Source organism: Schistocerca nitens, chromosome 4 (genome assembly GCF_023898315.1).
Source record: "Schistocerca nitens isolate TAMUIC-IGC-003100 chromosome 4, iqSchNite1.1, whole genome shotgun sequence".
Taxonomy (NCBI): Eukaryota; Metazoa; Arthropoda; class Insecta; order Orthoptera; family Acrididae; genus Schistocerca; species Schistocerca nitens.
The window spans coordinates 212,734,285-212,746,501 of record NC_064617.1 but is presented as its reverse complement, the minus strand read 5'-3'; the positions used below and the strand labels follow the sequence as shown (position 1 = coordinate 212,746,501).

Genomic DNA, 12,217 nt, shown 5'->3' with positions numbered 1-12,217 from the left:
TCTGAAAGTATTTGTATGGAGTGTAGCCATGCATGGAAGTGAAACATGGACGATAACCAGTTTGGACAAGAAGAGAATAGAAGCTTTCGAAATGTGGTGCTACAGAAGAATGCTGAAGATAAGGTGGGTAGATCACGTAACTAATGAGGAGGTATTGAATAGGATTGGGGAGAAGAGAAGTTTGTGGCACAACTTGACCAGAAGAAGGGATCGGTTGGTAGGACATGTTTTGAGGCATCAAGGGATCACAAATTTAGCATTGGAGGGCAGCGTGGAGGGTAAAAATCGTAGAGGGAGACCAAGAGATCAATACACTAAGCAGATTCAGAAGGATGTAGGTTGCAGTAGGTACTGGGAGATGAAGAAGCTTGCACAGGATAGAGTAGCATGGAGAGCTGCATCAAACCAGTCTCAGGACTGAAGACCACAACAACAACATACTGGAAGTCATGAAAATTACTCTTCCAGCCCTCTTCAATATGAAACTGAACAAGACACAGACCAATAAGTTGTGACAAGTGCAGCAATAAGGTTGATTATTTGTTGAATAAGAATACCAGACGAAATGTTGGAATATCAACTGCTTATGAAGTATGGATAAGTTACCAGCAGGCAACATTTTACAACAGAAAAGGCCTCTCCACATCAAATGATGTCAAACTGACACTGAAAAAGCAATTGATGACGACTATAGTCAAACATACTTTTGACATATACAATGAGATATACTGAAAATGTAAATTGAAGTAGTCTGTTGAAAGCTATAGGAAATGGTTAAGAATAACATGGGCAGAGAGGAGAAAATCAATCAAGCAGTCATACAAAAAGTCAGTAACACCACAAAAAGAAGAAAGCATGTCTTGATAGAGAACGTCCTGAGACATAGGATCACAATATTAAAATGCACAATGGAAGGAAAGCGTAGTATGTGAAGTATTTGTATTGAATATGCCAGCCAGATAGCTAGGAGCATGACTGCAATGTATTTACAGAAATAGGTTGGTAAGCTGAAGAGCTACTGTTAATGAATCTTAAAACAACTGCAAACTAGAAGAAAATCTGACAAGTGTAGCAACATATATATGATCACAGTGCTATCCATAATGGATTTGATTACTTATGATCCATTCCTCTTTATACTGGGAACTTAACTAAAAGGGAAAGGAAGTGAGAAACAGATGAAAATCTTTCATGCAAATCATGATAAAAGTTGATAAAATATCTATATTGTTTCAATGATACAAAAAAACAAGGGCTAATAATTACATTAAAACTATACACAAGTCAGTCATCTGGAAAGAAATCTGTTCTTCTGGTGCTAGGAAGAAGATGGGGGCAAAGTAACTTTAGCATTTGTCAAAAAAGACGTAATGACAAAAAATAAATTGAGAGAGGAAGTCAAATGAAGGAAAGAGAAAGTACAGAACAAACGTGTAAGTGAATGCATGGAGTAGTATGTGAAATTTCAAGTGAGTAGGAGAGAAGGAAGTGAGGAGATGTAAAAATGTAAATGTTGTGTGACTAGGGCCTCCCGTCGGGTAGACCATTCGCCGGGTGCAAGTCTTTTGATTTGACGCAACTTCGGTGACTTGCGCGTCGATGGGGATGAAATGATTATGACTAGGACAACACAACACCCAGTTCCTGAGCGGAGAAAATCTCCGATCCAGCCAGGAATCGAACCCGGGCCCTTAGCATTGACATTCTGTCGTGCTGACCACTCAGCTACCAGGGTAGGAGAGTGAGGAGATGTAGATCAGAGAAACATAGGAAATAGATACGAACAGAAGAGATTAGTGCAAGATAATTTAAGAGAGCTGTGGGAGGCAAGTTCAAACTAAAGAGCAAGATCTTGCATTTGGAGTGCTGGAGGAAAGAAACATGCTCATGGCAAAACTTTGTAAACCTGATTGCTTTGTTTGCCCAAGTAACCTGTCACTGTTATACTGAAAAGAAAAACCAAGTTGAATAATAAAGTTAGCCTAAATTTTTCCAAATGCAGTAACTCTTATTTATCAGCAAAGTCTATTCTTACAATTACAGAATGCAAATCTCTGATATATCAAGTATGTGCTTTAGGTTTGTGCTTTACCTGATTTTGATTACAGAGAGCAAAGAAGGCTTCACTATAATTCTGAGAAAACAACTGAATAATTTACATATACCTAATACATCTTCTATTACGAGTCTTTAGAAATGCCACATAATATGTATTTTTAATCTAACTGCAGAATGGTGTGGTAAAACATGAATTCTGATCAAAATGTACGTTCTCTGAATCACATCCACAGCATCATAATCTCTATAGAAACAAATAAAGTTTCCAACTGTCCAATTTTGTGTTGTTAAATTTTCTCATTATTTTTGCTATCTCCAAATCCTGTACCATCTGGTATTTCATTATTTCAACTTCACTCTGAGCATTCGAGAACAAAGAATATATTTCAAAAATGCTGAATACACCAGTAGATACAGGCAGGTTACTGGTCAGTATCACATCTTATTACACCTTTAAAGTGACTCCATTAGATGTGTGCATGTGTTGTGCTGTTCAGTATTCATCTGTGTTTCATTCATCTTTGTCAGAAAAGCTGAACTACTCTATGATACAACAAATATTTCCTATGAGCTTATTTTCCACAATACAAGTTCTTTAACACGCTCATAATTAAAATATTGAGGAAAATCTATAGCCAGTTGCTCCACAGTCCAGTTAGAACCAGGAGGCTTACGCTGAATGTTTGATAAGCATTGCAGAAAGTGTTCATAGCATGGTGCTACACAGTCCAGATCAGCCACGGTGAACACAAATCTGTATCAAAAACAAACAAATAAATAAAAACAGGTAAAATAAAAATATTTGAAAAACAAATATATTTGCAATTACAGACAAGCAAATGTACAAATTTCAGTTTGTGCATTTATGAAAAACAGTTAACTATAGACTGTTAGGAGATGCCTGTCATTGACAGAAAATAGCAAATACTTACAAAAGCAATTTTTGTAACTTAAAAATGTTGGTTTTTCTAGAGTGATACTTCTCATTAAATTTTCCTTGGTTGTCAGCCAAATAACAACACTGTCTTGAAGCAACATTTCAACAAGTTTCCTACTCATTGCCTTCTGTTACTTTGCCTAAGCAAGAAAGTAAGAAACTTCTCAAAATGTTGCTTCATGATAATGCAGTTCCTCAGTTGGCAACTGAAGAAAACTTTCATAAATGCTTTATATTCAGTAACCAGTAATTGAAATCACAGATGGGAGATAAGCTAAAGTGCTTGCCTTATACTGACATATGCTTGTGACACAGGACTGGCATATGTGAAAATTTAAGAAATTATTTATCTTTTTAATAAGTGTAGCAATAAGTAACAAACAAACAATTGCTGAACTGTGAAACGTTGCTGTTGTATATGCGTGCGTCCACCCATCCCGCCACCCCCACACATTTTGTAATTCATGTCCTGATCAGAAAAGAGTAAATAAAATAAAATTTAAAGAACAATATATCTGCATTTCTACATTACCCACCTTTTCTCTAGAGCCACATACACAGTCTTTGCTGGTGGAACTACCAATAGCTTAGCAAGAGAGTCAACAAATGCTTCTGTCAAATCATTGTCATAAATTACTGAAAATAAGTAAAAAACATTAATTCAGTAAAAGCAGCAAAAAATAATACCTGACATATTTATTGCTTTTGCAAAACATATATTTCATAAACAATATACACTCCTGGAAATTGAAATAAGAACACCGTGAATTCATTGTCCCAGGAAGGGGAAACTTTATTGACACATTCCTGGGGTCAGATACATCACATGATCACACTGACAGAACCACAGGCACATAGACAGAGGCAACAGAGCATGCACAATGTCGGCACTAGTACAGTGTATATCCACCTTTCGCAGCAATGCAGGCTGCTATTCTCCCATGGAGACGATCGTAGAGATGCTGGATGTAGTCCTGTGGAACGGCTTGCCATGCCATTTCCACCTGGCGCCTCAGTTGGACCAGCGTTCGTGCTGGACGTGCAGACCGCGTGAGACGACGCTTCATCCAGTCCCAAACATGCTCAATGGGGGACAGATCCGGAGATCTTGCTGGCCAGGGTAGTTGACTTACACCTTCTAGAGCACGTTGGGTGGCACGGGATACATGCGGACGTGCATTGTCCTGTTGGAACAGCAAGTTCCCTTGCCGGTCTAGGAATGGTAGAACGATGGGTTCGATGACGGTTTGGCTGTACCGTGCACTATTCAGTGTCCCCTCGACGATCACCAGTGGTGTACGGCCAGTGTAGGAGATCGCTCCCCACACCATGATGCCGGGTGTTGGCCCTGTGTGCCTCGGTCGTATGCAGTCCTGATTGTGGCGCTCACCTGCACGGTGCCAAACACGCATACGACCATCATTGGCACCAAGGCAGAAGCGACTCTCATCGCTGAAGACAACACGTCTCCATTCGTCCCTCCATTCATGCCTGTCGCGACACCACTGGAGGCGGGCTGCACGATGTTGGGGCGTGAGCGGAAGACGGCCTAACGGTGTGCGGGACCGTAGCCCAGCTTCATGGAGACGGTTGCGAATGGTCCTCGCCGATACCCCAGGAGCAACAGTGTCCCTAATTTGCTGGGAAGTGGTGGTGCGGTCCCCTACGGCACTGCGTAGGATCCTACGGTCTTGGCGTGCATCCGTGCGTCGCTGCGGTCCGGTCCCAGGTCGACGGGCACGTGCACCTTCCGCCGACCACTGGCGACAACATCGATGTACTGTGGAGACCTCACGCCCCACGTGTTGAGCAATTCGGCGGTACGTCCACCCGGCCTCCCGCATGCCCACTATACACCCTCGCTCAAAGTCCGTCAACTGCACATACGGTTCACGTCCACGCTGTCGCGGCATGCTACCAGTGTTAAAGACTGCGATGGAGCTCCGTATGCCACGGCAAACTGGCTGACACTGACGGCAGCGGTGCACAAATGCTGCGCAGCTAGCGCCATTCGACGGCCAACACCGCGGTTCCTGGTGTGTCCGCTGTGCCGTGCGTGTGATCATTGCTTGTACAGCCCTCTCGCAGTGTCCGGAGCAAGTATGGTGGGTCTGACACACCGGTGTCAATGTGTTCTTTTTTCCATTTCCAGGAGTGTATTTAAAAACATGATACAATATTAATGAAATTAGTAAATGTATTTATTCTGTTTTCTCACAATTAAGGGTCCAGACAATATACTTTTTGACTCATCTTGATACATTGGTGCATTATACAAATTATTTGATTGTTGTACCCATCTGAATTTAGGTCTATCAAAGTCTCTGATGTTGCAGCCAGTTTTTGTACTTGTGATTATAGTTTATTGTTTTCATATATTGGGTTCGTGGTTGTTTTGGTGGTCTGTTCAGTTCTAAGTGTACCACTGGCCTTATGGAGCTACCAAATTCTCCTGATACTCTTTCTACATCTGTAGTAGTTTCACAAGAAAATATTACAAACTTTCATAATAAATCATATTGTGCATATTTTGGTCTGTAAATTATGAAGAGAGCTAGTCATGGGTTCCACATAACACATGGCTGATTTGTGCACAAGAGCCTTGACGGCACTGTTAGTCCAGGACAACAACCTTCCATTGTGGAATTCCATTGATGAAAACATAACAAAGGTATCCTTATGAAGATTCTAATTTAGATCTACACAGATACTCCACAAACCACTGTAGGGTTCGTGGAAAGCGGGTACACTGTACTGCTTAATAGCCATTTTCTTTCCTGTTCCACATGCAAACAGAGAAAAACAACTATTTGTACGCAGATACACAACATATACATATAATGAATGGACTGATTTTCTCAGTCTTAGATGTCAGTCCCAAGTTTGAATAGTGGGTTGGGCATAGGGCTATCACCTTGTCTTACAAAGAAATCATTTGCCATAAAAACAGCAATAAGAAAGAGCAAAGGAAATATGAACAGCATGAAAATGTTGAGTTCCAAAATTAAAACACATCCAAAAGGCCATACAGCAACATAATTTCACTTGGCATTGGACTCAACAAAGTCAAATCTTTATATGGATGTGGAACTTCATTGAATTATTATTCAGATTCAGTAATGGCAGCTTCCAAATCTTGGGCATTAGTGAGGCTGGACAGATAGGGAGCAGTAAAATGATAATGACATATTACCATGGGACAATACCATATGAACTAAAAAAAGTCAGTACATCCTTACTTAAACTTGGAGTTACCAGTTCTCACATTATTTTGGTATGATATCAAACAAGACACTACACCTTCAATAAAACTTTTGCCAGTGTGTTATGTCATTTTTTGTTTCGTAGACCAATTTATTTACCAGTAAATACAACACCCTGATGTAAGCCACTGACAACAGTGGCTGAAAGTTTAGTCCATAAAACAACACGATGATGAAGCCACATAACTGGAAAAATACTACTGAAGATGACAAAGATTGTGAAAACCAACACCCACACATGGTTTCAAACAAGGCACATAAAATCTCGAATAAAATTTTTATTGGTGAGTGACCATATTGTCAGGTTCTTTTGTAGAGCAGTTTATTTAGTTAGGTAATGTTCCAAATCATGACATGAAATTACCGTCCTTGACTACAATGCACTAAACAAGCCATCAGAGAGATATCATAGACCATGTGGTTCACCCATATGAATTTGCAATACAGGACCATGATGATGATGATGATGTGTGTCGATTACTGCCTTGCAATATGAAATCCCTATGCATTTACAACACATATTATCCATACAGGAGAATCTACAGCATGACTCGGAGATCACATGACAGATTTTTCTTGAGTGGGACTGAAGGCCACAGATTATCTCTGAAAGATATGTGTCTACTGTGGAACACTAATTACCACTTGGAGATCACATGAAAGCACTGTCTTGAACGAGACTAAAGGCCAGGATACTCCCTGGAGGATGTGTGTGTCTACTTTGGAACGTCAATCGCTGTAATTGTTTTGTCTCCAGCTGAAGAACTGGCATCTAACAAAACTATTCTGTGTTTGGTCACTAAAAGTTAATATTTTCGACAGCAATTTGGATTCCTTGCCCAGTCCAGGTACTGAAATGCAGAACAGACTGAGGATACTCAAGTTACATACAGTACGTAGCCACGAGGGCTGCTGCAGCAAGCGTATCATGTGGAGCTGTCCACTGATACAATACTGCCTGAAAATACTGGTGACAAGAACTTTTTCACCGTGCAACTATTCTAGTGAACCATAGAGCCTGAGTTTTTAAAGCTTTGGCAGCAGCAGTTGTAGTTGGAACAACAAAAACAACTGTAACAACAGCAACGGCAAGAGAAACAGTGACATTTCCAGCAGCAACAGCAGAAATTGCTGTTACAGCTGCTGCAAAACCAACAACAGTTGGCAGTTGCAGTTTCATCACCTCCTCCTCCTCCACCACTCACTTCCTTCAGCAAGATGATTGAGAGTTAGGAGGTCTATAAGTCATTTTGTTCTTCACTGCAAGCCAAGCCAAATAACTGATCCTGAACATCACTGTGTAGTTTCACTGTCTCCCAGCAATAAACTGTATGAAATATTGCAGAAACTATGCACCTTTCACGCCCCAGTAGTTTGCGTTTTCTGAGGTTTATGGTTTACTGTGTATTATGCTTACCACACCCAAGTTGCTACAACCAGGCTCCAGTGTAATCAATGTGTCAAGCAATGTAAGCAATCCTACACAGCATGGGCTGGTGAATTGCAAGGCTTCACACGCAAATGTGGTTTTCCCTGCAAACAGTGTGGCACATCATATGTGAAATTCTCAATCCATGATGTTACTGTATGTCTCCTTCTGTTAGAGAAGTTAGTGTGAAGGTTTTGGAGTCATCTAACCCAATCTGAGTGATTTGCTAAAAATTGCCAAAGCTCACGAAGTAACTGCATCAGCATAAGCTATGTTTCATGATTCCTCTGAAGTCAACTTTGTACTACTATTAGTCGCATTTGTGCTGTACAATCAACTGGTGACTTGTAATCATCATCATCCCATTTACCAAGCACCTGGTAGTCTGGCGACATGGGATTCAGTAATTAGTACAGTAGTTAGTGCACTTGATTGTGATCCACCACCCTCATTGTCAGTAGATGCGCAAAAACAGAAGTACTTCGTTCACTGACAGCATGATCTAAAGTGAGCAAATGTTCATACAAGAGTCTCCTCCCCATCATTGTTAGATGGTCCTAGAAAAGTTCATGCCAGCAGATCATGGTCAGATCGCGGCCCACAGCATCACTGCTCTTTTCGTGACTTCACTTGTTTTACATACTGCAAACTTGGGCACCTAGCAAGTGTCTGCCTCGGCCGGTGTGCACCAGCAACATCATCCATCAGCAGCAGGCTGGATGCAGCATCTCACGTTGCAACTGGACATTAATGTGGCACCTGCAGATTTCTAGTTGGAGACAGGTGTGGCTGTGTCTCTGATTAATGAGGACACTTACTGGCATACTGGTTCTCCACAGCTGAGGTCCTCTCAGTGTGGGGTGGTGATGTACAATGGTCAGTCGATCCTGTTATACAGGTCAAACTGTAGTCCACACTAAATATAAAAATTTAGCTTTGCAGCTAACCTTGATAATAGTCATATCTTGCGTGACAATTAATACTTTTGTCTTAGATATTTTCGTGTTTTTTTTGTTTTCAAATGCAGGACTAGTGAATATAGTTTCATCTGTAGTACCATCTATAGAACTTGATGCACTATGTATGCAATTTAAGCAACTGTCAGAACCTACATTAGGTTGTGGAACAGGGTTCCATGCCCATGTATCCTTAAAGCAATCAGCAGTGCGTAGGTTTTGTAGGGCTTGTCTGATGCCTTTTGCCGTATGGGAGCAAGTTAAAGGAGACCTAGACAGATTGCAATGTATGGGAGTTAGTATCGTCTAGCCAGTGGGCTACAGTTATGTTCATTGTTAAGAAACCAAATGGATAACTTGGAACTTGTGGTGAATTTAAGTCCACTATTAATGCTCAAGGAAATGTCGATCTGTATCCAGTTCCTTGGAATTGCTGGCAAAACTGGCTGGGGACCATTATTTGTCAGAAACAGGTGTCACTGTCACCTACTTTCATTGCCTGTAGATGGTCCGACAAAACAGTTTTTAGTGATTAATATGGCACTTGGCATGTATTGTTATAACAGATTGTCACTGTGGGTTGCAAGAACTCCTGTGATATTACAGCAATACCTTAAGCAACTCAACCAAGATATTCCCAACTGTGTTAAATATTCACTGGAGCCATGCAGGAGCAACACCTGCACAATCTACAGATGTTTGAGCGGCTCCATGTCCATGGTCTGTGTTGTCAATTTGATAAATGTAGTTTCTTTAAGTGAGTGTCAAGTACTTGAGCACATACTGAGTAAAGAAGGCCTCATGTCCACACAGGATCACGTGGATGCAGTCACTAACTTACCAGCTCCTAATAACCTCAAAGAACTACATTCGTTCCTCAGGAAAAGAAATTATTTTGAAAAGTTTATTCCCAATTCATCCCAGATTTCATATTTGTTAAATTTATGTGGCCAGAGGCATGCTAGAAGGCTTACTTATAACTTAAAAGGTGCCTTAGCTTCGCCCATGTTTAGCGATGTTCCATCCCAACGAACATTTAATGCTTGCCACTGATGTGTCAGATTAGGGTGCTGGTGCTTGTGGCACAGATATGTTGATGGGACAGAACAGTTCATTATAACTGCATCTAAAACATTAGATGTGGCACAGAGGAATTATTAGCATCAGGAAGTTTCACATGTATCTCGTTGGTACAAAGCTCCACTTGATCACCAATCACAAGCCCCTCATTTTGCTATTTAGTCTCCATTCAAAATTTTCCAATATGATGGCACAATGGCTGCAATGGATGGCATTGCTCCTAAGTAACTATAACCACGCAATCCATTATTGGTCCACCATGCAGCACTCAAATGCTGATGCACTTTTCCGCTTGCTGTGTGGCCCAGATGCAGAGTTTGACAGGCTGAAGCAGCAGAAATGGGTCATAATCCACTACTCCATACAGTGTTGTCTGCTGTATGGCAGAGTTGACCAGAGCACCTGCTTAAAGCCACCAATCCAGAATGGCACATCTATTTTTTGCTACAGCTTGTGTCAAAACAGCTGTTGAACACATTGTACAAAACTACCAGGCCTGTGTCCACAATCAGTCAACCGCAGCTAAGGATTTCAACCCTTAGCCACACTTTGACTACTCCTGGCAAAGAGAGCATGCTGATTTTGCCAGACCTTTCCAGGGAGGAACATGCTTGTTAGTTATCAATGCCCTCTCTAAACTTCCACCACCACACCAACTACTACCCGTGCTCTGTCCATCACATCTGGAATAGAGGGGGTACCGTCCAAACTGGTTGCCAACAACGTTCCTAAATTCACAGCATCTATGTTTTGGGATTTTTGTAAAGGCAATTGCGTTAAGCACCTGACTACTATCCCTTTCCACCCCACATCCAATTTGGAGGCCAAACAGATGGTCAGGACCTTCAAAAAGTAGATGTGTAAAATAATGACAACAGCTGACTCCAGGGAAGCACTCATCAGCTTCCTTGCCACCTCTGGGTCCACTTCCACACCTCTGGGTCCACTTCCACAAATGGATACAACCTGGCCATAATTCTACAAGGGCACAGACCCTGCATACACCTCACTGTGCTGAGCCCAGCTCCATGGAACCAATGCTCATGCACACAGCATATCATGGGCTCCATGACTGGGCTTGCACTTTTGGCCAGGACCCCAAGTGAACTCATGTTATTATCATCAGCACTAGGGGGGTGGTGGATATTTGAGGTTGTGGCCAGCCAGGAGCATTTAGTTAGGTACCATCGAGATAAGCTCTGGCTGAAGTAAGGTGTACTGCCCTCCCACATCCCCTCAACTGCTGACTGGGCATGACCTACACAACCATGCCAGGGGCAAACTTATGTACTACCACTACAACCTCTGCCCTCATGTTAAGCAACCACAGGGAGCCAGTGGAGATGCAGCTACTTTCTGTTCTCGCCAACACAAGTAATCTCCTCACCACATAATCGATAGAGATGGTTTGTTTTCATACTCGGGTGCTGATGGAGGCCGAATTGCTGTCCCCATCTTCTACATAGCTGGCACACAGTCTCCTGCAGGCAGGACCAAGCTGCACCCAAGAACCCACTAATCGGTCGATAATCCCATTACATGTGCCAGCATCTGTCCCAGCCGATCACGATGATGACCATCCCCAGGAGTCTCTGGCAGGGCTTCCAGCATCTCTCTCTCTCTCTCTCTCTCTCTCTCTCTCTCTCTCTCCCTCGATGAAGCTAGCACAGGTCGGGCCACTTCTGGCCTTACATGCTGATTAGAGAGGGGAAGGATTTAGTAGTCAAAAGTGATTTGGATTCCCAACCCAGCCCCAGCATAAATATGGGGAACAGGTCAGAGATACTCGGGCTACATACTCAAGTTGCTGGTTGCTCCCCCATGAGGCACCACTTCAGCAAGCATGTCACACAGAGCCACCCACTCATCTGAGACTGCGAGTCAATAGTGCGGCCCAACACATGCCAATTAGTCTCCTGCTTACCTTTGAAACATTTAGTTACATGCAATTTAACAGTAGAATTTTGACCTTGCCTGTTTTACGTTTGTGATATGCATTCCCCCATGGACTTGTATAGCTATGATAACTTTGCTATGTCTTGGATTTGTTGTTCACTGTGTGAACTCTGCCATCACTGACCTTAGGAACTGCCTGTTCGTTCTACCAGTCTCTGTGTTACACCATGTATGACTGACCATAAACAGTGTTTCTTAATCAGTGTGGAAAAAATCCATTTCCATTTAGAATAGCAAAATTGATTCCACACTTCAATGGGTATCAGTTACATCAAAAAACATTAGTCATTTTTCAAAGAACCTATAATCTATGCAACAGTTCACTACACGGGTTAATAATAATAGTAATATTTTAATAACAATAATAATAATAATGTACCCACAAGGAAAAGCTAAATCAAGGCAAAATGTGGCAACTGATAGATGATTGGAAAAACTAAACTGCAAGCATAAATAAGTTAAGTTGGCCAAGGAAACATAGATGCAACACAGGAGTATTGAATCCTTACGACGACAGTTACATTTAACTGTTAAAATT

At 41.8% G+C, this 12,217-nt stretch overlaps 1 protein-coding gene across 1 annotated transcript in view; it reads right to left on the bottom strand.

Annotated features, from left to right (window-relative positions):
• Positions 1 to 2,224: 2,224 nt before the first annotated feature.
• Positions 2,225 to 12,217, bottom strand: part of LOC126253180 (methyltransferase-like protein 22) — a 49,381-nt gene continuing 39,388 nt past the window's right edge. The window contains exons 5-6 of the mRNA XM_049954341.1: positions 3,532 to 3,631; positions 2,225 to 2,812 (exon numbers count right to left, since the gene is read on the bottom strand). Of these exons, the coding sequence (XP_049810298.1) occupies positions 2,623 to 2,812; positions 3,532 to 3,631 (290 nt within the window). The 3' untranslated portion in view covers positions 2,225 to 2,622. The remainder of the gene's footprint in view (positions 2,813 to 3,531; positions 3,632 to 12,217) is intronic.